Source organism: Lithobates pipiens, unplaced genomic scaffold, assembly GCF_037356315.1.
Source record: "Lithobates pipiens isolate NorthernLeopardFrog02 unplaced genomic scaffold, aLitPip1_a1.2 Scaffold_8, whole genome shotgun sequence".
Taxonomy (NCBI): domain Eukaryota; kingdom Metazoa; phylum Chordata; class Amphibia; order Anura; family Ranidae; genus Lithobates; species Lithobates pipiens.
Genome location: NW_027507903.1, coordinates 40,508,348 through 40,535,544, shown reverse-complemented (window position 1 = coordinate 40,535,544; position 27,197 = coordinate 40,508,348). Strand labels below are relative to the sequence as shown.

Below are 27,197 nucleotides of genomic sequence, written 5' to 3'. Positions count from 1 at the left end.
CCAGCACGATGGAGCACCTTGTCATAAGGCAAAAATTATAACTAAGAGGCATGGGGAACAAAACATCAACATTTTGGGTCCATGGACAGGAAACTCCCCATACCTTAATCCTATTAAGAACTTGTTGACAGTCCTCAAGAGGCAGCTGAACCCACAAATCCTGACAAATTCCAAGCATTGATTATGCAAGAATGGGCTGCCATCAGTCAGGATGTGTTTTAGAAGTCCAGAAGTTGATTGACAGCATGCCAGGACGAATTGCAGAGGTCTTGAAAAAGAAGGGACAACAATGAGAATATTTGCTCTTTGCATAAACCTAATGTAATGGTCAATAAAAGCCTTTGACACTTATGAAATGCTTGTAATTATACCTCGGTATACCACAGTAACATCTGGCAAAAAGAACTAAAAACACTGAAACAGCAGACTTTGTGAAAACCAATATTTGTGTCACTCTCAAAACTTTTGGCCACAGCTGTATAGTGCATGGTCTCCAATATAATGATCTGGCCATCTGGTTGCACAGGTGCCCCCCCCCCTCCCCCATCCATGCATCCAGCCCCTTGCAATCCATTCCAAAGGGGGTCGGGTGTTTTTTGGAAGCACCTGATTAGAGCCACAGGCTCTAATATGCTTCAAAATAGGGTGGGCTCGGGGCACAGAGAATGCAAACAGGCCCCACCCAGGTGTGTTACAATAGCAAATTAATATTCACTGATCCTCCTCCCAGCCAATCAGGAAGCGGGTTTTGATTGGCTGAAAGGACAGGCAATCCTATTGGACACCTAGGAGGAGAGGAGATGCACGGCCACCATGATGGAGGAAAGGACACAGGAGCTGATGCCCGATGCCTGCCACATAGATGGGGTAAGTGGCAGACCGAACGGCAGACAGGGGTGGGGTTGAGGTGCCACCGGCCGCCAAGGGGGAGTGTTTGCCCCCCCAAAAAAATACCAGCCACCACTGGATCTGGCTGATGGTATCAACATTCTGGTGTAATATATGAAAATGAAAGAAAATAGAAAATAGGAATTCAAGGTAATTCTACCCAATGGGACATATATAATAGAGCTGAACAATTCTGGCTAAAATGAGAATCAAAATTTTTTTGCTTTGAAGATAGATCGCGATTCTCTCATGTTTCTTGCAGCGTAAAATCATCTTTCACATTTAAAACAAAAAAAAATTGGGCTAACTTTACCGTTTTTTTTTTTTATTCATTGAAGTGTATTTTTTCCCCAAAAATTGCATTTGAAAGACCACTGGGCAAATACAGTGTGACAAAATATTGCAGCAATTGACATTTTATTCCCTAGTGTCTCTGTTAAAATATATATAATGTTTGGGGGTTCCAAGTAATTTTCTAGCAAAAAATATTGATTTTAACTTAAAGTGGTTGTATAGTCTATTTTTTTACTTTTACCTACAGGTAAGAGTATAATAAGGCTTACCTGTAGGTAAAAAAAAAAAAATCTCTTAAACCGTACCCTTGCAATGAGCCACTGACTGCAGCGGCACATGCGCACAGGTGATTCTTGCGCGTGGCAACTTATATAAGGACTTCGCCGGATGATGTCCCCGCCCATTATGATGTCACAGTCTCAGCATCCCCTGGGACTGTGACATCATAATGGGTGGGGACGTCATCCGGCGATGTCCCTATATAAGTCGCCGCGCGCCGCGTCCCTGCCACTGTGACCGAAGGCAGCGACGGGGCAACATCTCCAGAAGAGAATAACAGAGGAAGAGAAGAACAGAAGACAGCGACAGAAGACCGGGCCACCGCTTGTAAAAGAGCTAGAAGAATGCGCAGAGATTCAATACTCTTTAGATACACCCTAGTGGAACTGTATAGGTGGGAACAGCGCCGTTCTTGATTTGGATATACAATTTTGAAGAAGGCGCGGTGGCCTGGCAAGAACCGAAGAGGGGGGACAAGACCCCCGAAGTCAGAAGAAGAGGGCGGCGGCGAAGAAGAAAGCCGGGCTCCTCCGCTAGTAAAAGAGCTAGCAGAAGATAGCGGAGGAGTCCGAAGAGAAGACCCCCGAAGACGGAAGAAGACCCCCGGAGCTGTGCAATAAACTATTTTAACCCTTGTGTGTTGTGTTTTTTTTTTTAACATTTTTTTCACAGGTGAATGGGTAGGGGTACGTTGTACCCCATACTCATTCACATAGGGTGGGGGGGCTCCCGGATTCTGAGAAGCCCCCCGCCCGCAGACCCCGATAACCAACAGCCAGGGTTATCGGGAAGAGGCCCTTGTCCTCATCAACATGGGGACAAGGTGCTTTGGGGTGGGGGGGCCGCGCGGCCCCCCCTTCCCCAAGGCAGCCCCCCTCCTGGTATGGCTCAGGAGGGGGGGCGCTCGCTCATCCCCACCCCCTGTCCTGGCTGGCCGGGTAGCGTGCCCGGATAAGGGTCGGATATGGACCTGGGGGTACCCCCACGCCGATTTTTCGGCATAGGGGTTCCCCTTTAAGTCCATACCAGGTGACAGGGCCAGCGATGCCTCCTTTGCTGGCCCGGACTACCTGGAGACGCGCTCAAAATGAGCGGACTTTTCTCCGGGTGGGAAAAGTCAGTTAATTTCAAAAGTACAGCAGACTGGCACACACACGGCCAGATTGTCCGCCGAAATGCGAGTCCGGCGGACAGATTGGAGTGCAAAAATACTTTCTTAGTCCGCCGTTTTGTTTGATCGCGTGTATGAGGCATTAGTTACAATGTTTCATGTTAAAAACTTGACAGACTGCCCAGATGTTTTCTTTTGACAGCTGAGTGAGCAGATAAGTCTCTCCCACTTATATGAAGTCTCCAGTTATATGAAAGAATTGGCAAACTCTGCAATAGAGATCGTCAGAGGGGTTGAATCGAGATCACGATTTTTTAACGATTAATTGTGCTGCTCTAATATATGGTAAAAAGTAAAAAAAAATAAAAAAACATTTCTCACTAAATTGGCTTTAGCTACACTTTAAATTCAGTTAGTGTTGATCAGTGATGATACATAGTGATAATTTAAAGAATAAACTGATTTGTTTGTATATAAAGACAATTGTTTCCATCTAGAGGTTAAAATAAGATTTAGGCTGGGTTCACACACATGCAAATTGGATGCAGGTTTTCCCGTATCCAATTAGCATGACAGACGTGTGCGACTGGCTCTCTACCGACCACACTCTGCATTCAAAAAGAGTCCTGTTGGTCTTTGGGTCCGGTTCAGGTGCAAATACAGGCACAAATTTGTACCTGAACAGCACCGGACCCCAGGCACGAACCTGTGGCCGCACGTATGTGAATCTGGCCTAAGCAATCGTCATTGAACCTGGCCATACACCAGTAGAATTTTGTTTGAATGTTCATATGGAAATTCTGAAAGCTCTTTCCTCAGAGCATTTGATCTTGCTGTTATTGAGTCAACCAATTTTGTTTGACAACCCTTAATATTTTGTCCAGAACTGCTTCTTGAATGGAATGCCAGATGTATTATACATGTGCATTGCAATTGTTCCCAAATGGAATCCACACTTCACAGTTAGAGTTGCATTTGTTCAACAAAAGGATTACCATTCTGATCCTTCCAATTTTCTCATCACTATGGTCAAAAAAAAAAAAAAAAAACAACGTCAAGTTGACCCCACTAACTCTTGGAAAATCAAACACACATTTGAGAAAAAATGTTGAAAGAAATTCTACTGGTGTAAGACCAGCTTTAGACTGGCCAGAGACAGGCCAATATCTACCCACCCTTGAGAACAGGCACATCTTCCTAAAGCCTATATAGACGCTCAATAAGCAATGTGAAATAATATCCTCCAATAATTCACCCACCAGGAAAGCCTTACATGACCCAAAGCACATGCAGGTTTCTGTGTTCTCATCCCAGATGGGAGATCTTTCAAGAATTTCTTTGTAGATCGAAGAACATTTTTGTCAGTACTTTACACAGGCACCAGTCTGTTGTTCTGCCCCATATTAGATTCAGTGCTTAAAGCTCAACTACCACACTTGGTCACCTAGAGGCCATACTGACTACTTACCAATAATCTTTCATGCAGGTTACGTCAGCTTCCGTCAACAATATCCAGAGCTGTTTGAAAACCTGACCCCAGAGGCAGTACGGAGCACAATAGACGCTGGATATCCAGGAATTCTGACCAGTAGAGACAAGAATGGAAGAGTCATTCTTCTTTTTAACATTGAGAACTGGGACTATGAGGAGATCACATTTGATGAGGTTTGTCTGACTGTAAACTATAACAAAAGGGGCAAACTGAATTATTAATTTAATAGACTTAAAGCTGAACTCAGGAATAAGCAAATGTCCTGGCATGTACATCAGTAGTTGAATCTTGGTTTACTTTGTTTATTTCTTCCAGATCCATCCAGCTTCCTGTAATAAAGACCAATCATTGCTGCTCTCTCTCCTTGTGCAGGGAGACTGGTCTTGTCTCTGCCCACTCCTGTAGATTTCCGTAGGGAATTTCTAGTGGGTGGAGCTTTTGGGTCCCTCCCACAGCTCTGCTGCCAGCAGTCTATGTACAGTACAGTGATGATGTCACTGCTAGAAAATATCTGGGTTTGGTCTTGCTGTTATTGAGTCAACCAATTTCAACCAATGCTTTTGAAAGGCATTTGGCACACACAAATTGGATTTAAATCCTTTGTGACTTTAGAGAAATACATTTAAAAATACATTTTTGAACTTGGAGTTCAGCTTTAAACTGGTTAGTTAAGAAATAGCAGATCATTAGTTGTTTTTTAATTTTCCCATTGGTTGCCATGGTTATAGCCGTTTTAAAATTTTCCTTCAAAATTAACCTGAATGCATTTATTGATTAAAGCCCATCTGTAACCACTTCAATAAAGTTAGATTTATTTTCTTTTGTGAAATGCATTTATGACCTGTATATTCCAAGGCTGTATTTAAAATTGTATTTTGGAGATTGACGTTTTCATATATTACTATACTGATTACTGATCAGCAGTGGAATTCAGATGTCTCCCCTGGAGCAGGTTCTTTTCCCTTAGTAGTTTTAATAAAATTGCAAGACCCATTGACAACCCAAGCTTTTTTTTTTTTAGTTAATGGTAGAGCAGTGGTCTCCAAACTGCGGCCGTGGGACAGATGCGGCCCTTTGTTTGCCTTCACCCAGGCCCTTGGGACACCAATCCATCCTCTGACATAAATTATTCCTCTGACATCAACGATGAGTCACTATCCCTCCCACTGACACCCACAATGGGGCACTAGTCGTTCCACTGACACCAATGATGGGGAACTATTCCTCACACTGACACCAATGATGGGGAACTATTCCTCACACTGACACCAATGATGGGGAGCTATTCCTCTAACTAATACCAAAAATTGGGAACTACATTGCCTTGAAAAATTATTCATACCCCTTGATATTTTCCATATTTTGTCATATTACAAACCAAAACATAAATATATTTTATTGGGGTTTCATGTAATAGACAACACAAAGTGGCACATAATTTTCAAGCGAAAGGAAAATGATAAATGGTTTTAATTTTTTTTTTTACAAATAAATATGTAAAAAGTGTGGCGTGCATTTGTATTCAGCCATCTTTACTCCGATACCCGTAACTAAAATCTATTGGAACCAACTGCCTTCAGAAGTCACCTAATTAGTAAAGTGAGTCCACCTGTGTGTAATTTAATCTCAGTATAAATACAGCTGTTCTGTGAAGCCCTCAGAGGTTTCTTAGTGAACAAACAGCATAATGAAGGCCAAGAAGCACACCAGACAGGTCAGGGATAAAGTGGTGAAGAAGTTTAAAGCAGGGTTAGGTTATAGAAAAATATCTCAAGCTTTGGACATCTCACAGAGCACCATCACCAATCCATCATCCAAAAATGGAAAAAGTATGGCACAACTGCAAACCTACCAAGACATAGCCGTCCACCTAAACTGACAGGCTGGGCAAGGAGAGCATTAATCAGAGAAGCAGCCAAGAGGCCCATAGTAACTCTGGAGGAGCTGCAGGGATTCACAGCTCAGGTGGGAGAATCTGTCCAACTATTAGTCGTGCACTCCACAAATCTGGCCTTTATGGAAGAGTGGCAAGAAGAAAGTCAATGTTGAAAGAAAGCCATAAAAAGTCCCATTTGCAATTTGCAAGAAGCCATGTGGGGGATACAGCAAACATGTGGAAGAAGGTGCTCTGGTCAGCTGAGACCAAAATTTAACCTTTTGGCCTAAAATCAAAACACAATGTGTGGCGGAAAACTAACACTGCACATCACCCTGAACACACTATCCCCACAGTGAAACACATCATGTTGTGGGGATACTTTTCTTCAGCAGAAACAGAGAAGCTGGTCAGATTTGATGGGAAGATGGATGGAGCCAAATTACAGGCCAATCTTAGAAGAAAACCTTTTAGAGTCTGCAAAAGAATTGAGACTAAGGCAGAGGTTTACCTTTCAGCAGGACAACATCCCTAAACATACAGCCAGAGCTACAATGGAATGGTTTAGATCAGGGATCTCCAAACTTTCTAAACAAAGGGCCAGTTTACTGTTCACTTTAGGGGGGCTCGACTAGGGCCAATGGTAGATGAGACCAGTCTCCCTGCACAAGTAGAAAATGTCTTGGAATGCCGTGGGAGGACTAGAGTCCCATCATTGGTGTCAGTGGAAGGATTTGTGCCCCATCATTGGTGTCAATGAAAGGAATTGTGCCCCATCATTGGTCTCAATGGAAGGAACTGTACCCTTTTGATGTCAATGGGAGTCATGCCCCATAGTTGGTGTCAGCTACAAGAATTATGCCACGTTGCTGTCAGTGGATTGAATAATGCTCCAAGGGCCAGATAAAGGCAAGAAAAAGGGATGCAGTTTGGAGACCTCTGGTTTAGATCAAAGCATATTCATGTGTTAGAAAATGCCCAAAGTCCAGACCTAAACTAAATTGAGAATCTGTGGCAAGATTTGAAAATTGCCATTCACAGATGCTCTCCATGCAATCTAACAGAGCTTGAGCTATTTTGCAAAGAAGAATGAGCAGAAATGTCATTGTAGATGTGCAAGGCTGGTAGAGACATCCTCAAAAAGACTTGCAGCTGCAATTACAATAAAAGGTGGTTCTACAAAGTATTGTCTCAGGGGGACTGAATACAAATGCACGCCACACTTTTCAAATATTTATTTGCAAAAAAATAAAAATGAAAAACATTTATCATTTTCCTTCCACTTCACAATTATGTGCCACTTTGTGTTGGTCTATCACATAAAATACATTTATGTTTTTGGTTGTAACATGACAAAATGTGAAAAATTTCAAGGGGTATGAATAGTTTTTCAAGGCACTGTATATGTAATATATACACCTCAACATCTGGTCTGGTGACTCCCTGGTCATTCCTGGCTTCCCCCATGTAAAAGTCTGGCTTCTGCCCGTTACCCTCCCCCTTCTCATTTCCGGCCAAACCTCAGACTATACTGTAAGGTGGCCATCCCGGGCAACCAACATCATAAAGTGAACCTAGCAGTGTGCAGGCACCAATTTAACAGTCGCACCGGGTCAATCCAAAGCAGTGCTGCTGGAGTTGCATGTGGGGCAATCCATCTTGTCCAGCGGCACCATTTTTCAACAGGCCTTTATTGTTGCCAGGCAGGCCACTTCCTGAAGTCTTGATCCTACCCATCCAGGAAACACTTGCACCTGAGGTCCTATAGGGGACAGACGTTAGGTGGCATTGTTATGTCCCCAGTTATCCAGAAGGATAAGCCCCTGGTTCCGGTTACCCTTTCTTGGTCTGGAGTCGTTCATCAAGATAGAGGCTCTAATAGACTCTGGGGCTGCAGGCCTGTTTATAGATGGTGTCTTTGTATCTAAGCACTCAATTCCACTGCAGCTTCATGCCACTCCACTTGCCATTGAGGCTATTGATGGGAGACCTCTACAGCCTGCCCATGTGACTCATGAGACTGCTCCATTGGCCACGGCCTTAGGGGCTTTTCACTATGAGATAATCCAATTCCAAATAATTTCCTCATCTCATTTCCCAGTGGTTATTGGTTACCTTTGGTTGCAGAGGAACACATAGCTCTTGATTGGGTTTGTGCTGAGGTTCTTTCCTGGTCACCACAATGCAGGAAGACATGTTTTCAGAAAGTTGCTAAGGTCTTGTGCACCTCTTCACTCTCCTCCCTGCCGGAGAAGTACTGCAAATTTAGCGATGTCTTTGACAAAGGCCAAGCCGGTAGTTTGCCTCCACACCGGATGTAGGATTGCCCAGTTGACCTTCAACCTGGTGCCATATCCCCTCGTGGCCGGATTTACCCTTTGTCTGTCTCGGGGGACAAAGCCATGGAGGAGTATGTTGCTGATGCACTGAGTATTTATCCGTAAATCCTCATTCCCTGCTGGTTTCTTCTTTGTGAAAAAGAAGAGTGGTGAACGGAGATCTTGTATTGATTAAAGCAGTCTCAATCGCTTCACGATTAAGAATGCTTATCCGATTACTTTGATTACGCAGTTATTTGACCGCCTCAAGGCAGCAACGGTTTTCACAAAGCTTTATTTGAGAGGGGCATACAATCTCTCATGGAGGGTGATAAATGGAAAACTGCATTTAATACAAGAACAGACCACTACGAATACCTTGTAATGCTGTTTGGTATTTGCAATGCCCAGGCATTTTTCCAGGTATTTATTAACGATGTCCTCTGGGATTTGTTGCAGCTTTATGTGGTGGTTTATCTCAACGATATTCTCATATTTTACAAGTCCATAGAGAGCTACCACACAGATGTCTGCCGTGTGCTTCAGAGGCTGAGAGATAATAACCTGTATTGTAAATTGAAGAAGTGCGACTTTCATCATGAACAGGTTAAATTCCATGTCATTTCCACTGCTGGTTTTTCGATGGATCCAGAGAAACTTTCGGTAGTTCTACAATGGCCTCGACCCATGGGTTTACGTCCATTGCAATGTTTTCTTGGCTTTGCCAATTATTATTATTGGAAGTTTATTCGTAATTTCTAATCTCTGGTCAAACCCCTAAATGATATGACCAGAAAGGAAAGCAACCCACAGAATTGGTCTCCAGATTCCATTAATGCCTTTGAGAGTCTCAAGGCTGCCTTTGATTCTACTCCTGTATTGGTACATCCTGATTCTACGGTACCTTTCATCCTTGAAAGTGACACATTTGAGACTGGAGTTCGTGACCTACTGTCTCAACGTCCTACCTCTGAGAGCGCTATGCCTCCTTGTGGCTTCTTTTGCCAGAAATTGTCTCCCGCAGAGTGCAATTATGAGATTGGGTACAGAGAGTTGTTAGTGATGATTTTAGCCCTTAATGGAGGCACCTCCTCGAAGGTACCATTGTGCTGGTTCTTATTCTGGCTGACCATAAGAATCTCAAATTCTTGTCTGAGGCTAAACGCCTCTCTCCCAGAAGGGCATGATGGGCTCTTTTCTTGTCAAGCTTCAATTACATAGTCTCATTCTTACCCGGTACTAAGAATGTAAGGGATGATGCATTGTCGTGACCGCTTTCCTCCACTTTCAAGATGGAATCGGTTCCTGTTTCTTTGATACCTCCCGATCGTATTGTGGCTACGGTTCGTACCAGTCTCACTTCACGTTTGGGTGACAGAATTCTTGCCTCCTGAGAAACTTTGTGACCGCTGCTTTGTCCCTGACAGTTTCCACACTGCCATGCTCCAGACTTACCATTCTCCCAAGGTTTCTGGTCATCCAGGGAAGAATCAACTTATTTGGGCTATTTCCCAACAATTCCGGTGGCCTAGTCTACGTGCTGATGCAGCCAACTTCATAGCTGCTTGTTCTATGCGTGCTCAGAGTAAGATACCACATCTTTCAGTGGGCTTAGCTACAACCCATACCCAATGGAGAGAGTACTTGGACCCACCTGTCTATGGATGTTATTGTGCAGTTACCCAATTCTCAGGGGAACACAGTTATCCTTATGGTGGTTGACTGGTTCTTGAAAATGCCTCATTGTATTCCACTTAAGAAGTTTACCACATCTGAAGAACTGGCTTCCATTTTTGCTCAGGAGATCTTTCGCTTACATGGGGTAGCCAGTTTGTGTTCAGGTTTTGGCAAGCCTTTTGTGCACAGTTGGGAATTCAGCTTTTCTTCTCCTCTGTGTATCACCCACAATCCAATGGGGCCAAAGAACGAGCCAACCAGTCCTTGGAAGAGTTTTTACGTTGCTACATTTCTCACCGCCATAACAACTGGTCAGACCTCTTACCTTGGGTGGAGTTTGCTCACAATAGTGCCGTCAATACCGCTTTCCCTTTTGTCTCCACTCATGAAAAATTATGGTTTTCAACCATCCATGTTGCCTGACTCATTTTTTCCTCAGAGCATTCCTGCGTTGGAAGAGCATCTCCGTGGTCTTCGTTCCACTTGGGTACAGGTCCAAGATTCCTTGCGACATGCCAATGAAAGGTACAGACTCCATACTGACCACAGACTTTCCTACTAAGTTGGGGACAGGGTCTGGCTGTCATCTTGCAACCTCCAACTCGGTGTTCCCTCACTGAAACTGGCACCACGGTTTATTGGGCCTTTCCGTATACTCTGTAGGATCAACCCAGTGGCTTACGCTTTAGACCTTCCTTCTAATAAGCGTATTTCAAATGTATTTCATGTCTCCTTATTAAAACCTTTGTTATGCAACCGCTTCACCACCTAGGTACCACGTCCTCACCCAGTTCAGGTTGAGAACCATGAGGAGTATGAAATACAATCTATCATTGATTTCCGTAGGTTCCGTGGGCACATACAGTACCTGGTTCATAGGAAAGAGTACGGTCCGGAGGAACGCTCTTGGGTCCCATCCTCGGACATACATTGTCCTGTTCTCCCCCGTGCTTTCCATAGTTGTTTTTCCCTCAAACCTGGTGATCCTCCGAGGGGTCATTGAGGAGGGGGTACTGTCAGGGCTGGGCTCAGCCCTTCCTTCTTAGAGCTCTGTGCTCAGATGTCGGTTAATTGCAGTACTCTTCATTCTACAATGACTCACCTGGTCTTCATTTCCTGCTCGTCAGCTAGCCCTGCTGGCTATTTAAACTGCCTGGATAAGATCTCTACTAGCCTCTACTATGCTGGATTCCTGTTTCACTGGCTTGTTCCAACTACATGCTCTGGTTACTGAACCCTGGCTATGTTTTGACGTTTGCTCTGTTTGTACCACTTTATCAAAAAGTGTTTTTTTTACTGCACTTCTGTCCCAGTCTGATTCATGGTTCCTGACACAAATAGAGGTGTTAAATCTCTTCTGCGGGGGACTCATACAGCAATTACACCTGGCAGGGGGTCTAATAAATCCATAGGGTCTACCATTTGTTACTTGTAGCAACTACATGCAGACGTATAACGTCAAATGTAGTTTAGCTAATGTTTCATCAAGAACCACTGGCTGTGTATGATAAATATTAAAACCAGTACTTCTGGATGTGCAGATGGCCAAGGGGCAAAAGGAATGATTTGCACAGCTGTGCCCTGTAACCCCAAAATGAGAAATAATCCCATCCTTTTTGGTATTTTCTGTTCTAAGAGGGCTCCACAATGCATCAAACTGGTCCAGTGGAGGGCTTCCTGGTTCCATATGGCCCACCTCCCAATAAACTTTTGGCATATACCTTCTAGATATATTTATGGTGCTCAAAGACAATTCATTTGCATGTATTTAGTTGCTTACCATGTAGAGACATGCACTTTGTTCCAAACTTTCTAGCAGATATTTTAAACTCTGTATTTGGATTTGTTTCAGATCTTACGTGCCTATTGTATTATTTTGGAGCACCTATTGGAAAACGAAGAAACACAAATTAATGGCTTCTGTATTATAGAGAACTTCAAAGGATTCACAATGCAACAGGCTTCTGGCATTAAACCGTATGAACTGAAAAAGATGGTGGACATGTTGCAGGTAAATTCAGACTGAATACTACAATACTTGGTAGTGTGAAGTATTTAAACTAAATAATGACATAAACAGCAACACCTGAAAATAAATCACACAAAGTATCATTATTCGTCATTAAAGTAACCCTAGCACAAACTTTGGCAATTCAAATGGTGCACGTTATAAAAAATACATGAGAAAAGGTTATCTTTGATGAAAACTACATGTGTTAAGAGGCAACTGCTTTTAGAGGCAGAACCCCCCCCCCCCCCCCCCATTCTGGCCAATTAGAATAATGAATTTGTCAAACGCTTGACATGCCTAAACGCGTTTGAAAAAATGTGTCTTTGAGCACACGTTTGATGCTGCTTTTATCCTTCCAGGAGCAATTGCCCAGTGTACATGAGGCCTTAAAGTCAGCAGCTCCACATACTGTAACTGCTGGCTTATAAAAATTAGGGACCAGTGCCTGGAGCGGAGTGCTGTCTTCCCACAGGCAGTTCTTCAAACTTGCTGCAGGTTCCCCAGCGCTGTCACGTTGGATTTGGGAGCTGGCTGCGACTTGCTGAGGAATCACAGCCAGGACAGCAATGTGGGACTGATCCTTTATCCTCTTGGAACATGTGATGAGTCCCAGGAAGCTGCAGGCAGCTTTGGGTTGGCCCAAAGTGGATATCATTCTTACCTAGGTGAGAATTGAAGTAGAAACCTATCAAAAACGGTACCCAATCCCTGTAAAGAAAAAAAGAAAAAAAGAAAAAAACATCAAAAGTGTCATGGGCAGGATGCACTGGAGGAATAGCTGCACTTTCACTTTTGAGCAAAGGTCCACTTTAAGTTCACCTGCTTGTAACAAGATTGTAGGGTTTGAAGCCAACATACTGTATATTTATAGTGCTATAGAAAGCTGACCATTCATAGGAAGGAGGCGTTAAAGACCAAACTGTACAATATATTATATGCAAGTCTTGAGGCTAAAAATCTCACTGTGTTTATGCCACAAAATGTCACATTAGGAGACATCCGGTCACTGGAAGTAGGAATTAGAAATCAGAATATTTTGATTGGTTGCCTATTGTTCTCTATCGTTTCAACAAAGATACACTGAAACCATAGAAAGCAATAGAGTCTACCTAACATAATCGCATGTACCTGGTAGAGGAGGAGTTGACGAGAAGGCTTCCCTAACACCTCCTGTCCCATTTCCACTGGAGTAGATGACAAGGTATTTTAATATTGCACAGAAAAGCACGGGTGCCTGTAAAAGATACTGTCTGGAAGATGCTCAGATTAGTGCAGGAGATGCCGAAGCACGAGATTGTAATACATGCAGAAGGCACTCTAGGAGATAGCAAATGCAGGATGCTAAAGCATAGTCAGGCAGGCAGGAGTCAGCAATAACCAGGCAGTAGAAGTACAGAATCAGCAAAAAGGAAAGTCAGGGCCAATCCAAAGTCAGTATCCGATGGGCGGAGAAGGTACCGAATCAACAGACAGAAGAAAAAATTGGGTCACAGGCTGAGGTCACAAAAGAATATTGGGATCAAACAGAGTCAAGATGAAGCCGGGTCAGAGCACAGATACAAGTACAGGATTTGGTCACAGAAGCCGACAACCACTCAACAATCTTCTGAACTTACAAATTAAAATAGTCCATTAGATGCCAAAACCTCAATGTTCAACATGCATGCTCACGCTTACCTGTGAGCCAATCATTTGGCTGGCAATTGAGGCATGACACAGTCCTATTTTTTTACATTGAACAGTTTGACAGGCGGTGTTGCCTGTCAAAATCTGCATGTAGCATTAAAATTGACACACCAGGATGCAAAGCATTGCGGCTGCGGCAATGGGTACTTCTTTGAGCAGCACCATGTTGGGAGTGTCAAAAACGTAGTTCAACTGTTTTTACTGCCCCCTGGTTACTGGTGTAAAAGGAGCCCATAGGCAGCATTTCATTCTGCCATTCTGTTAAAATACTAACTGAGGCCCACGTAAAATTGAACCAAGTACTCAGATATAGCAGCACCTTTGCCAAATAAGTAGAGGCCTGTCCTGATGCTTTTATTTTATTTTTTAATACAGGTATTTATACAGTGCCCACAATTTACAATGCACTTTACATATTGTACATTCACATCAGTCCCTGCCCTCAAGGAGCTTACATTCTAAGGTTTCTATCACAAATGCATACATACCCATACAGGGGCCAGTTAACCTACCAGCAAGTCATTGAAATGTGGGAAAAAAAACTTGAGTACCCGGAGGAGACCCACGCATGCACAGAGAACATCAAACTCCATGTAGGTAGTATCCCTTTTTGGGATTTAAACCAATGACCCCAGGGCTGCATAGCAGAAGTGCCAACCACTAAGCCATTGTGCACTGCTGCTTTTCAATCAAACACCTGCCACCATAGCCGTGTCTCTTTCATACAAATATGGCTTTGTTTCTAAATTGGGTATGCTTTGTGTAACTTTATATTATGTTCACATTTCTTACCAACAGGACTCCTTTCCTGCCAGGTTTAAAGCTGTTCATTTCATATACCAGCCCTGGTACTTCACCACCACCTACAATGTCGTTAAACCATTTCTGAAGAGTAAACTCCTTGAAAGGGTGAGTCAGTAAAGAGCAAGTAAAAGTTTTCTTGGGATCGATGGCTGCTTATGCATTATGTTACTATGACTCAGTGGCTGCATACAAGGCTAACTTAAACATAATTTGAGATTAACAATAAGATCATTATATTTACAGTATGTTCATTATTTCATAGAAATGACAGAAGGCTTCCAGTGAAGGACCATTGATATTACATTCCCAAAATAATTCAGCATTTATATGTATTATATAAACGTCGATAGATTAGGGTTTCTGCTAAAGCTTTGCGGAAATGATTATTTAGTCTAAAATTGTAAATAGCCAAAGGCTAGGCTATCTAAACCTTTTTTTAGTTTAAACCCTACTCAGGGTAGGGTCAGGGAGTGTGGTGAAAGGAACATAGACAGCAATAAATTAAAATAGGTTTAGAATAGGCTTGTGCAATTCGTTTCGTAACGAATCGAAATTCGGCCGAATTTTGCATCTTTCGGACATTCGGATGCATCCGAATGTCCGAATAAAAAAATAACAAATTACAACGAATACGAAAGAAATATAACGAATGAATTTGAATGAATTCGACATGATTCGAAATTATTTCAACATGATTCGACATTATTTCAACTGCATTCGAAATGATTTCAACATGATTCGACATTATTTCAACCGCATTCGAAAATATTTTGTGACTCGACTTTAGGGCCATGTATCTCGGGGTCACTTGGTGCTAGACACTTAAAATTTGGATATGTTGTAGTGCTAGTATTATTGTGTTTGCATACTAAATTTGGGGTTTCTAGCTATAAGTGACCCCAAGATATGTGGCCCCAAAATCGGGTCGCAAAATGTTATTAGTTAATAGAGCAGAATGCACCCGATTTTGGGGCCACATATCTCGGGGTCACTTATAGCTAGAAACCCCAAATTTAGTATGCAAACACAATAATACTAGCACTACAACATATCCAAATTTTGAAATAATGTCGAATCATGTTGAAATCATTTTGAATCCGGTAGAAATATTTTCGAATTTCGTTGAAATATTTTCGAATGTGGCCGATTTTTCGAATTTCGGTAGAAAACTAAACGAAATCCGAAAACGAATTTAAGGAAGTTAACGAATATAACTAAACTAAATTAATGAATTAACGAATTAAAACGAAACGAAACTAAACAAATTTTTTCCTTTTGCACATGTCTAGTTTAGAATAGTGTGGGTTATAAATTATGTCAAATCAGTGCTGTTGATTGTGGCTCTTTTGGGAGGTTTCTCACATTTGGTGGTTCCTGGGATCAGAAATGTAAGCAGGTGCTTACTGAGGTATTATTATTATATATATCATTGTGTTGGTCGTGTTCATTATTTCCTTGGTTAGGTGTATTTTATGTTGGGTATCTTGCACTATTGTAGTTAAAGTGTACAGAAGAAGTGGTGCTCCCTGCGAGGTAACAGTTAACCTTGCTGTTCAGGTTTTCCTAGGTTCTGTACTGCCCTCTGCTGAGCAAAGCCGATAAAAAAGAGAAACTCCATCTATGGTCAGTGTGGTTGGTTGCTCTCTGCATTGGAAGAGAAGGACAGTGCTGCTGAGAATGTAATTGCTACTTTGCTACCTTTTCCACTCCTTGTGGAAGCCCAGTCGGGGGTTCCAAGGTATTTGGACTTTTTCAACTATTTCATGTATGACTACCTCATGGGGCACAAGGAAGCACCAGGGACACACTAAAAGGGCACTTAAAGACCTTTGTACAGGGATGTGTATGGAAGATGGATTTAAAAGCTGTTCACCTATTATGTTTAACTACTTCAATAAAAGAACTTTGTTGTTACTTAGTGGAAGTAAACCCTCCTATCATTTTCAGCCAAGGAAGTTGCCATGTGATCAGTTATGACACCAACCATTGGGTGGTTTGACAGTTTGGTTGAGAGTACAATGGATGTGAATGTTACAGTCCAGGCATGTGCTGGAAATGTAATCATTTTTTAAAAGTTAAATCAATAGGTTTACTGCTGCTTTAAACTGTCTGGTCTGAAGTCACCAAAGGGGTGCATGAATGGCGTATCTCAAAGAACTAGGGCTTGAAATTGGGATGGGGAGGAGTGGAGGTAGGAGCTGTATCCATGTCTGATAGCTATCCAGGGGAAGTGGCAGAACTGTAGCTAATGACAATCGGAACAACACCAGGCACAAAAGCAGCCAGCCAGACAGAAAGTGAGTGACATGGCCCAGGTGACGGGTGCTCTGGTAGTGAAGGAGCTTATGAGCTTGGCTTTTTCCCTAGCGATCAGTATCCCACATACTGTATCTCTCACATTCTGGGTATGATATCACAGCATGGGACGTCCTAGGGACCCGGCCTGTATGTCACGGCAGGAGCATGGAGTGAGGCCTTGGGGTTAAAAGTTTATATGTGAAGAACAAGCTTCTCGAAGTTTAAGAATAATGTGGCCCCAAGTCGCTGGGAGTTAGGCGACTGGAATCTGTGCTGGTGGGGTTGGGTGCAGGCATTGCGACACCAACCAAGAAATGCTGCATCAGTCAATGGATAATCTGTGTGGAGCAAAGGAGGGACACTGTGTTTTGTTGGAATCTAAAGTGTTAAACACACAGAGGAGCCTTACTGTTGAGATGTAGTGCTTCCTCAATGCTGGTTTCATGTGACAGCAGCCTCAGCCTGCCATTTGAGAATTGGGGGGCACTAGTAAGAGATTGTTCCAGGTTCTCTAACTGGATGCATAAAGTCCTCACCCACAGAAGTGCGTTCAGTTTAGTAGTTTCCAATGGGAACACAAAGAGCAAACAGTCAGCAAAATTTGGACTTTGATAGTTGGTAGGAATCATGGATTTCTCCACTTGCTACTTAGACTGGCCTCAATATAAAACAGAGGGCTATAGGTTTTAGATAGCTGAGCGGAAATGCTTTCTGCTTTTACAGTGTAAACAAATTAGCCATTATAACAGCAGTACATGTGGCTGTTAAACATTTTCTGAAATGGTCATAATAATAAGATGATGTTAGCAAGAATATACTAAGTCTTTGTGAATATTATCTTAAACCATAAATTGGGGCTCACATACCCTTCTTATATCTAAATTATTGGTTTTAAGATTGGTTTTTATCTGACCTTAATTAGTATTATATTTTGCTTCTTTATTGGTTTTAACATAGAGCTATATCACAAAACATAAACCAAAGAAGATTTTAAAAATAAAATTGGATAGAACAGCAGCAAACTAACAGTCTGAATAGAAGACAAAAAACAATAATTATACACAATAGGTGTGTTATCACTTTAAGACCAGCTCAGTAAACAAAATCACATCTGTGCAAAATGGAAAGTGACATCTCTTAAAAAGTGATATATCTGCAACTCATTAAAAGTGAGAAACAAACACATTTTCTGTGAGTCTTTATTAACACACAAGAGATGTGTAAATAAACATCCACACCTCAGTGCCTCTTTCAGTGTTTGCCACCAATATGTGTTCCAGCATCTTACCAGAAATGAACAATCTCTAAATATTAAGATATCTGCAGCACTTTAAAAGCCATCTCCAGCTAACGGACTCAATCCACCCCTTCCACAAAGCCACCATGTACATCAGAGCCAGAAAAAGACGAGAGAAAGAACAGACCACATTGTGTGATATCATTTAAAAACAACCACATTATCAAAAGTAAGGTACTCACAATGGGTGGTAAGGGAACACAGCATAGAGATCAAATCACATATCTTGTCCCCTGAAAACATCCTTTTGCCGATGAAACTAATTGGTCGGGTTTGGTCTGTGATGTCATCACGCTGGCAGTCCAGTGTGCAGAGGTGCTCTACATGCTCAGTCTCTAGGCTGTGATCCCTTACCACCCATTGAGCACCTTCTTTTAATAAAGTTTAGTTTGGGGACATAGAAATGATGACCTACCAATGGAGGGCCCAAAGCACTGCATTGGACATGATGATACTGCAGGAAAGTCCACTCTCGGAGCATGGAGGAGCACCATCTGCCAGGGAAGCAGAGGATCAGGTAAATAAAAGTGGTCCTTTCCTCTCGTAGGCTAAACAAGCATCTTCAAACCGTGTATGGCAGGCCGAAGCATGGCCGGTTCAGCAGGAACTAGGTGAGATTCCCATGGGCAGGCTGAATGTACCAAGTTGATCGATCAACTTGGATTCAACCAGCCTGCCAGATTCTCTTGCTATGGCTTCTAGTGATAATCACTTTCTTCTCCCGGCGGGGAAGGCTTACCACTCTGCCAGGAGAAGACAATGGCCTGGCAAGAGGGATTCCCTCTGTCACTGTCTGTGTCGATGGGGAAATCAAGCAAATTTCTTTCCTGCAACCCGTGGTTATAGGAAAGAAATTCACCTCATGTATGGCCGGCCTAACCCGCTCATTGTGTGTGCAGTCGCATTGCAAGGGAAAATGTTACACTTCCTGGTTTTGGGCTTTACAAACAAAACAATTGGAAGGTTGTCCCACCCACACCCTCTTAAGTGTGAACAGTTTAGTGTGAACAGAGCCAACGTTGATGGGGGCAGGGAAGTGATTACTTAAAATGGGAGTGCTTCATGGCTGATGGCAATGATGTATAGATCTAAGAAGTGTTAGCCTGTTGATGTACATATGGGAACTATGAGGCCAGTATGAGATGTGGTGGGTATATGAGGTCAGCCAATGAGTCTAATGCCCCATACACATGATCGGATTTTCCGACAACAAATGTTGTATGTGAGCTTGTTGGCTGAAAGCCAGACCATGTGTATGCTCCATTGAACATTTGTTGTCGGACTTTCCACCAACAAATGTTGGCTAGCAGGTTCTCAAATTTTCTGCCAACAAAACTTGTTGTTGGAATTTCCGATCGTGTGTACACAAGTTCGATGCACAAAAGTTCACGCATGCTCGGAATCAAGCAGAAGTAGCTGCACTGGGTTTTGAACTTCCTTTCTCTCGGCTTGTCGTACGTCCTGTAAGTCACTATGTTCCCACGTTCGTAATTGTTGGCCAACATTTGTGTGACTGTGTATATGCAAGACAAGTTGGAGGCAACGTCCTTCGAACAAAAATATGCGGTTTTGTTGTCCGATCGTGTGTACGGAGCATAAGACTTGTTTTTAGGAAGAACTTTACTGAGCTAGTGTCCACATTGTGGGATGCTTGGAAGTTTGTTCTCAGAGAACTCTATTAAACTCTAGTTGGCTATCTTGCTTGTTCATCAATCCCTTCCGAAACACTGACCTAAAACAAGTATGCAGATTATAAGTTCTGACTTCACCAACTAGAGGCAGCCACTAAATAGTATTTCTAGAACATTCCAAAATGATCTAATCTGGCTCTTAAACATAAGAATTTCTAATATCATTAGGATGTCGTGCCCCATAAGAGGGCCCGGGTCATCCCAGGATCATCTCATCTTCCTCCTATTTCAAGAACAAGTTCAGCAGTGGCAGCCACTGTTCACAGCTACATGCCAAATTCAAGTGTAATGTTTTTTTGCCTAGGTGTTTGTACATGGGGAAGACCTGGAGAGTTTCTACAAAGAAATTGATGCTGACATACTACCAGCTGACTTTGGGGGAAATTTGCCAAAATATGATGGACGAACCGTGTCCGAGAAGCTCTTTGGACCAAGAAATGACTCTGAAGATACAGCTCTTTGAAAAACAAAATATGTGTTATATGCCTTAAGTATCAGTATGTCAATACAAAAATGTTGAGTGTTTCCTAGTTCTACTGGTAGTAAATAGGTCTACTATAAGCACTATGACATTGTCATTACAGATCATTAGGATCTATCCAAATGTTCTTATCTATCTAATGTATATACTTAAAGGTTATATGTGGATAGATATAGATCTATAGTATAGGAAACAATATAAATTTGCAGGATAAAATCATTGTGCTTATTCATTTCATGTCCCCCTTCCCACCTCTTATGCTGCTATCCCGTCTAGAAATCAGGAAGAGTTGATGAGATGTAATTGGTCATGTTGCCATCAGACTTTAGTACTTGCTAAGATTATGAGAAAGTCTCACTAAGTTCTTTGTATGTACAGAATGGCAGGAAGTGGGGAAGACTACTTATTGTCTGTTTCATTTAAATGAACTCTTTTGGGTAGAAAATGAGGGATTGGTGGGGTGTGATAATCTACAAACATGATAGCAATGCGATGTCATCCATATGGGATGCCTTGACTAGCACACATGCCAAGGGTGGCCATAAATGATCTGCAAGATCTGGGAGGAAATTATCCCTTGAAATCAGAACATGGTGGAAAATCTATGTGACTGAAAAGGAACAGTCATTTTATCAAATTTTCACTGTATCATGATGTCAGTCCAGTGGTCACTGTAAAGCCTAATACACACTGGCCAAATGTCAGGTGGCATCAGCCGGTTCAAAAGAAACCGGCTAACATTCTGTCTGTGTGTGTATGGCAGCCGGTCGTGAACTAAAAAGGTCTCCCGATCGCTGCTCTTAGCCAATGGCCGAGTATTCTGACAGGAGTGCCCTCTCCCTGTCAGAACACAATAGCACAGCAGGAGAGATTGCGGTACTAAAATTGGATTGTTAGCACAGCGGCCCCGACCTGAGCTTGTCTTTCTTTTTCGTTCAACCCAGCAGGTTGAGTAGTAGTGTGTACAAGGCTTTAGTCATGGCATTGTGGGAATTTAGATGACCACAGATGCGTTTTTTTTTAACGTCTTGCCTATGTATGATCACCTTGTCTGCTTCTGAGGCTATTGGGTTGATTTACTAAAACTGGAGAGGGCAAAATCTGGTGCAGCTCTGCATAGAAACCAATCAGCTTCCAGTTTTTTTTGTCAAAGCTTAATTGAACAAGCTAAAGTTAAAAGCTGATTGGCTACCATGCACAGCTGCACCAGATTTTGTACTCTCTAGTATTAAGCCTGGTACACACTATTACTGTCAGCTCTGGTCAGAGCCGCTGTACTAACATTTGTACAGCGATCTGCCCCACTAAGCTGTTGTGATCTGACAGGGGGAAGCCCCCCAGCCAGAACAGTCCAGTCAGTGTTCTCAGCCATTGGCTGAGAGCACTGATCAGGAGCTGGTGGGCCTAGTTGGTTTTCCAGCACACTCGTCTGCCAGAAGCCAGCCAAACAGCCAGCTTCTGTCGGATAGGGTGCCATACACACGGGCCAAACGGTTGGCCAGCTTTTATTGAACCAGTCGATGTTGGCCGGTATTTGGGGCTTTAGTAAATCAACCCCAGTGTATAGCTTGAGCATACCTGTCAAGATGCTCAATAAACAACTGAAATAGTCACAAGGGGTGCTACACCCAAGCCCCAGTGCTGTTTTTAGCACCACTGTGAGTAAGCTTTAGCCTGAACACATTTATGCAAGTGGAAGGATCCCTCATCACGAGCTTGGGAAGCTCCTCCAAAGCGCTCTCATTCATAAAAACAATATGAAGTATTGTTTGCATTTCGACATAAAATAATACCACTGCAGATGAAAAGAAATGCTTGGAATGTTTGTTCCTGGTAAAGCCCCTGACCTCCCATTACTGATGGAAAACCGATAGAAAGCCAAGCACTATGTTAGGTAAAGAAAAAGATGTCTTGGCTCATTATATGGTGTGGAAATTCTTTCTTCTTTCAAATTTTAATAATGTTCAGTCTTCTACTTTACAAAACCTTGATGATGTGTTATTGTATAACTGTAGCCATAGACAAGCTGTAAACATTAATCTGTTTTACATAAAATAATCTAGAACGGTGTAATTGGCTCCAGACATCTTATTTTATGGCCTGCTTTCCTAATGGCTTCTACATGCAGGCAGTTATTAGGATCTGTTTTATGTTAGTAGTACAGTGTAATTAACAGTGATCTACATTTACAGAACTAAGTACTGACTACTTTACAAGATGGATGACAGCATTTTTATGAAGAGATCTGACCATCTACATTTTACTGTTACACGGCATAACCATTTAACATCAGCTTATAATAATAAACATGCTATTTTTAAGGTTTAACTTAATTCGACAATACCATTCAGGGAATCCCTAACTACATTTTATGTACCCTTATATACAGTTGAAAGCCATTTTCTGCACTTATCCAATATTGAGTCTATTAAAACATCGGGAAACAAGTTGTGAAACTGATAGACTACAGTTTCCGAAATATTTGCCTAGCCAATAAAATTACTTATATTCTAAAAGGGGGCTATGGCATCTTAGACTCTACAAGATTAGCATTCAGTTAAATAACTTTTACATATGTGTGTATTTTTCTTACAAATCCAACATTTACTTCCTTTCTTCACCTCCTGAGAATTTCCAGTATGAATAAGTCTCAAGTTAAAGCACCAGATCCACCTTAGGAACAAGAGTGGAAATGTAATTAAGGTGACACAAAACTGATTTAAAAAAATAAATAAAATTGACGTATGTATTCTTAACTCAAAAATTACCTTCTGTTGCTCTCAGCCTCCTCAAAGTCTCCAAAACTTTTTTTTTTTGCGGTTATTGCTATTTTAGCAGGACAAAGAGAGGTGTGAGTAATCGCAATGAGGACACAGACAGCAAAAAAATAAAATAAAAAGCTTTCCCTGTTCTATCCAAAAGGGTTTTGCATAGAGATACAATTAAGAGGGTCCAGTTAGAATTTTTAGTGGTCCATGGATTTGAAATCCGCTCTTCTCCCTCTTGCCTGTACAGTGCTCCTGGGACAGACCAGATCTAGTCACTGTAACCGTGGCCAATCAGAATCGATTTGGTCTTTCCAGGAAGTGCTCCACGGTAAACGTGGAGAGCAAAAATTTTAAATCCCCGGACCTCTGAAGCAGCTGTGGGGGTACGGACAGTTTGGCAACCCTGAAGGTAAGTACAATGGGGATTGGGGGAGGAGGGCTGTCTACATTATTTCACCTTTACATATTTTTTTTTGTAAAAGTGAACTAATACTTTAAACTCAATGTCATCACTCGTTGGACATCCTGCAAATACAACTAACCTCACAAATATGTCTACTTTTTGCATTAGATAAAATAATCTTTAGAATATTTTAGAAATACTATTGGGGGTTACCCAAAGCAAACTATTCATTTTACTTAAACATAGTGCATAGTAGGCCTATGCTGCAAACTATAATCAATCAGAAATTGACTTTCAGTGGCTTAGCACACATAACTTGCAGATCCAGAACGCTTCACATCATTGACAAGTGAGTGTAGAAATCTAAACATTGTAAAACACAGATCATTGGGTTTCCTTGAAGGGAATCTAATCTTACCAAACTCTGCAGAAACACCATAAATAAGAGTTTTTAGCATTGTATAGAATACTAATTTGTATTGTTTTATCCTTGAAATAAACTCTGTTATGTACTGTATAGTTGCCTTCTCCTTTGGAAATGAGCGTTAGGAGTGTGTGTTTTGTGTGGTTTGGAAGTTATTGTCTGGTGGTGTGTATTAGACCCTGCAGTGCTTGTTCTTCATTCGTGGTCTTTAGGATGTTACTATGAAGATATTTCCATGCTTGCTCCAAGAAGAGTGAACCCAAACCCAAGGACCAAAATTTAATAATTCCAGCTTAGTTCTTAGATGTGGTGGTATTGTTTTTTTTTTCTTTTCTTTATTTTTACCTGGTGATCCCACCAGTAATGCACTTCCTGTCCTAGGGTGATAGCGCTCATTTACTGCGCTGCTGTATCTATTGAGCAGTAATGCCACCCTTGGATAGAATTTTTGTTAAATCTACAGAACACCTTCTCATCTGCATAACATAGGGGAAAGGTGTTCTGTAGTTCACATAGGTGAACCGGGCAGGACTGATAAGACTCCTTGATATTTCAATGTAGCACTGTGTTGTTACTTCACCACAGGATGTTATAATATGGGTTGAACGTTGGTTTGGACCAAACCCAAGCTTATCCCTAGTTACAAGCTGAGCTTGTTGGATTTCGTTGGGATCTGTATATACAGTATAGGTGGTGCTAGGATATGAAATTATGGGATGTTCTGTGTCTCGCTGGTTCCAGGATTGGCCGCTTCCCCCTGTCTTCTGGATATTATGGGGTTCAGAGAGTCAAATCAGCAGCTGAATATTTATGCAGGCACAGCTAATCCCTGGGGGAATTACCCAGATGAGGGCTGGAGAGGGGAGCATAAATATTTTGTTGCTTGGAAAAGAGAGGTTCTTGTCCAGGGAGGAGGAAATCCCAGTCAAAGGGCTACTGCCCTTCTAGGCAGTCCAAGCTGTGCTTCTTCATGCTGCTCAATAAGGTCCCCAGCCATGCTAGCTTGGGGACCTATTTTACTAAACTCTGCTGGAGCTGACTGAGAGACTTATTTTGGAGATCTGGGCTGAAGAATTCACAGGAAATATGTCTGGCAGATATTGGAAGGAGGCATCCAACTATCCAAGGACATTAGTGAGTACAGACCGGTGTGTGAGAAATGCCTGTGACTGTGTGCGCTGGTGTGGAGATGAAAAAAAATCCTGCAAGCAGCATCTTTGGAGCATGTTTGGAGAGCTAAAAAAAAAAAAAAAAAAAAAAAAAAAAGGCGTCCCTCTCCATTGAAATGAATGAGAAGCTCCTGAAAAGCACTTCAAATGCTCTGTAAAAGCACCTCAAAATGCTCCTTACATTAGTTTTTAGTTACATGACCTTTAACCTATAGCAAAATGACGGCCAGGCAGTAATTCAGTTATCCTGACTCATATGACGACTTTCAGGATAACTGCTGGCGAATGGTGGTGTAGCTTGTCAGTCTGACACACCTCTACACCGATCTCGGTAAAGAGCCTCTGATGGAGGCTCTTTACCACGTGATCAGGCGTGCCCAATCGGGCTGATCACAGTGTAAACAGGAAGAGCCGTTTATTGGCTTTTTCTCACTTGTGTCTGACAGACGAGAGTAGAACAGAGCCTGATAAACAGCCTCTGTGAATGCCCACACGAACCACCAGGCACCACACATGGATGACCACGTATGCCCCCATGGCCACCAGGGGTGCCACACAGTGCCCAAAATATGCCACTCAGTGCCCAGAAATGGTGCCAGTCAGTACCCACTACAAATGCCTGCCAGATGTCTCATCAGTGATGCCCATCCATGTCACCCATAAGTACCCCTCATTGCCACGTATAAGTGCCCATCAGTGCCGCCTATCAATGCCCATCAGTGCTGCATACTAGTGCCACCATATTGATGCCACCTCAGTCTTGCCTTATCAGTGCCCATCAGTGAAGGAGAAAAATTACTTATTTACAAAATTTTATAACAGAAACAAAGAAAAACTTTTTTTTTTTTTAACTTTACTGTCATTTTTATTTGTTGCGCAAAAAATAAAAACCCCAGCAGTGATCAAATACCATCAAAAGAAAGCTCTATTTGTGGGAACAAAATGATAAAAAAAATTAGGTACAGTTTAGCATGACCGCGCAATTGTGATTCAAAGTGAGGCAGCGCTGAAAGCTGAAAATTGGCCTAGGCAGCAAGGGCGGTGTAAGTGCCCGGTATTGAAGTGGTTAAAAAACGCACTGCTAACTGTTCAAAAGCGCTCACTGTTTTATGGGGAGTTTTCAAGCGCCTCAGTGTGAAAAGGGGTCTTAGGCTCGATTCATACCTATACCGCCTGCGGATCGCACAGCAACGTTGTCCATCCCTGTTCTCCATTTCAGAGACGAATCAGGCCCCGATTAAATTCAGCCCTGAAATGTGAGGCAAAGATGCACAGCGTTTATGTGCAGCGCGCCCCGCAGCCACCCCGGAGATGATGTGAAACGGCTCCATAGAGAGCCGGTCATATTCTCCTGCTATGCGAATTGGATGCTGAAATCCAGCCTTAAAGAAAATTTTACTTGTTCCTTGAATGAGACAGAAGTTGGGTTATGGGAAGGCAATATTATTCATCATCTAAAGGCATCCATGTAGAGAAGAAGTTTGCTGCATTGTACAGCTATTTTTTTTTTTCATTCCATTCCAATGATTGAAATAGAGAACCTGAACAGACTGGCTCTTATGTCACTGTCCAAAAACTAGATAAAGGTGGTCAGCAAGGTTGCAACTGCCTTCAACAGAAATAAATGCAAGCAATCCATAGAAAGAAATGCTCTCAGGTGATTTACTTGGTGGAGGCATAAAAAAGCTGAATAAATATGATAAAAACCAAAAATATATCCAGTGCATCGATACTTATCCTTAAACAGACCACAAAGCTGGAAATACGATGTTTTATGTACTGAGGCTGTAAATCCAAACAGTCTTTTCTGGGAGAACTTTTGACTCTTGAACTTTAAACCAATACCAGCCAACCTGGTACAGATTTCCAGGTGTTCCCAAATCTTTATAACGAGTCCTCTCATGATCCTTTACAGAAACATCGGACAGCTTCTTTCCATTATACACATGTGCTCAGAAACTTCAAGGTTAAACAAGAGCATGTGCTGTGCGAAGGAAAGGCGACATTTTATCATGTCTGCCATAAAGAATGCCTCATGTATGTTTTCAAATGTAATATATTGTGTTTTACGTGTGCCAGCATGAAAGACTAACATGAAAGGCCCCCAATGGCTCTTATATCTTTCTCATCTAAAGTGAAAAGGTGACTTGTTGGAAAATTTATTATGCATACATTATCAGCAAATTAAAGGGGAGTTCCGCTTAAAAAACAAAGAAAAAAGAAAAGTCAG

The 27,197-nt window shown here is 42.1% G+C and overlaps 1 protein-coding gene across 1 annotated transcript in view; it reads left to right on the top strand.

Moving 5' to 3' along the window:
- Nucleotides 1-23,891, top strand: part of RLBP1 (retinaldehyde binding protein 1) — a 117,106-nt gene extending 93,215 nt beyond the window's left edge. Inside the window, exons 5-8 of the mRNA XM_077469733.1 lie at nucleotides 4,059-4,237; nucleotides 11,788-11,946; nucleotides 14,431-14,541; nucleotides 20,027-23,891. Coding sequence (XP_077325859.1) covers nucleotides 4,059-4,237; nucleotides 11,788-11,946; nucleotides 14,431-14,541; nucleotides 20,027-20,185 — 608 coding nt within the window. The 3' untranslated portion in view covers nucleotides 20,186-23,891. The remainder of the gene's footprint in view (nucleotides 1-4,058; nucleotides 4,238-11,787; nucleotides 11,947-14,430; nucleotides 14,542-20,026) is intronic.
- Nucleotides 23,892-27,197: the final 3,306 nt, after the last annotated feature.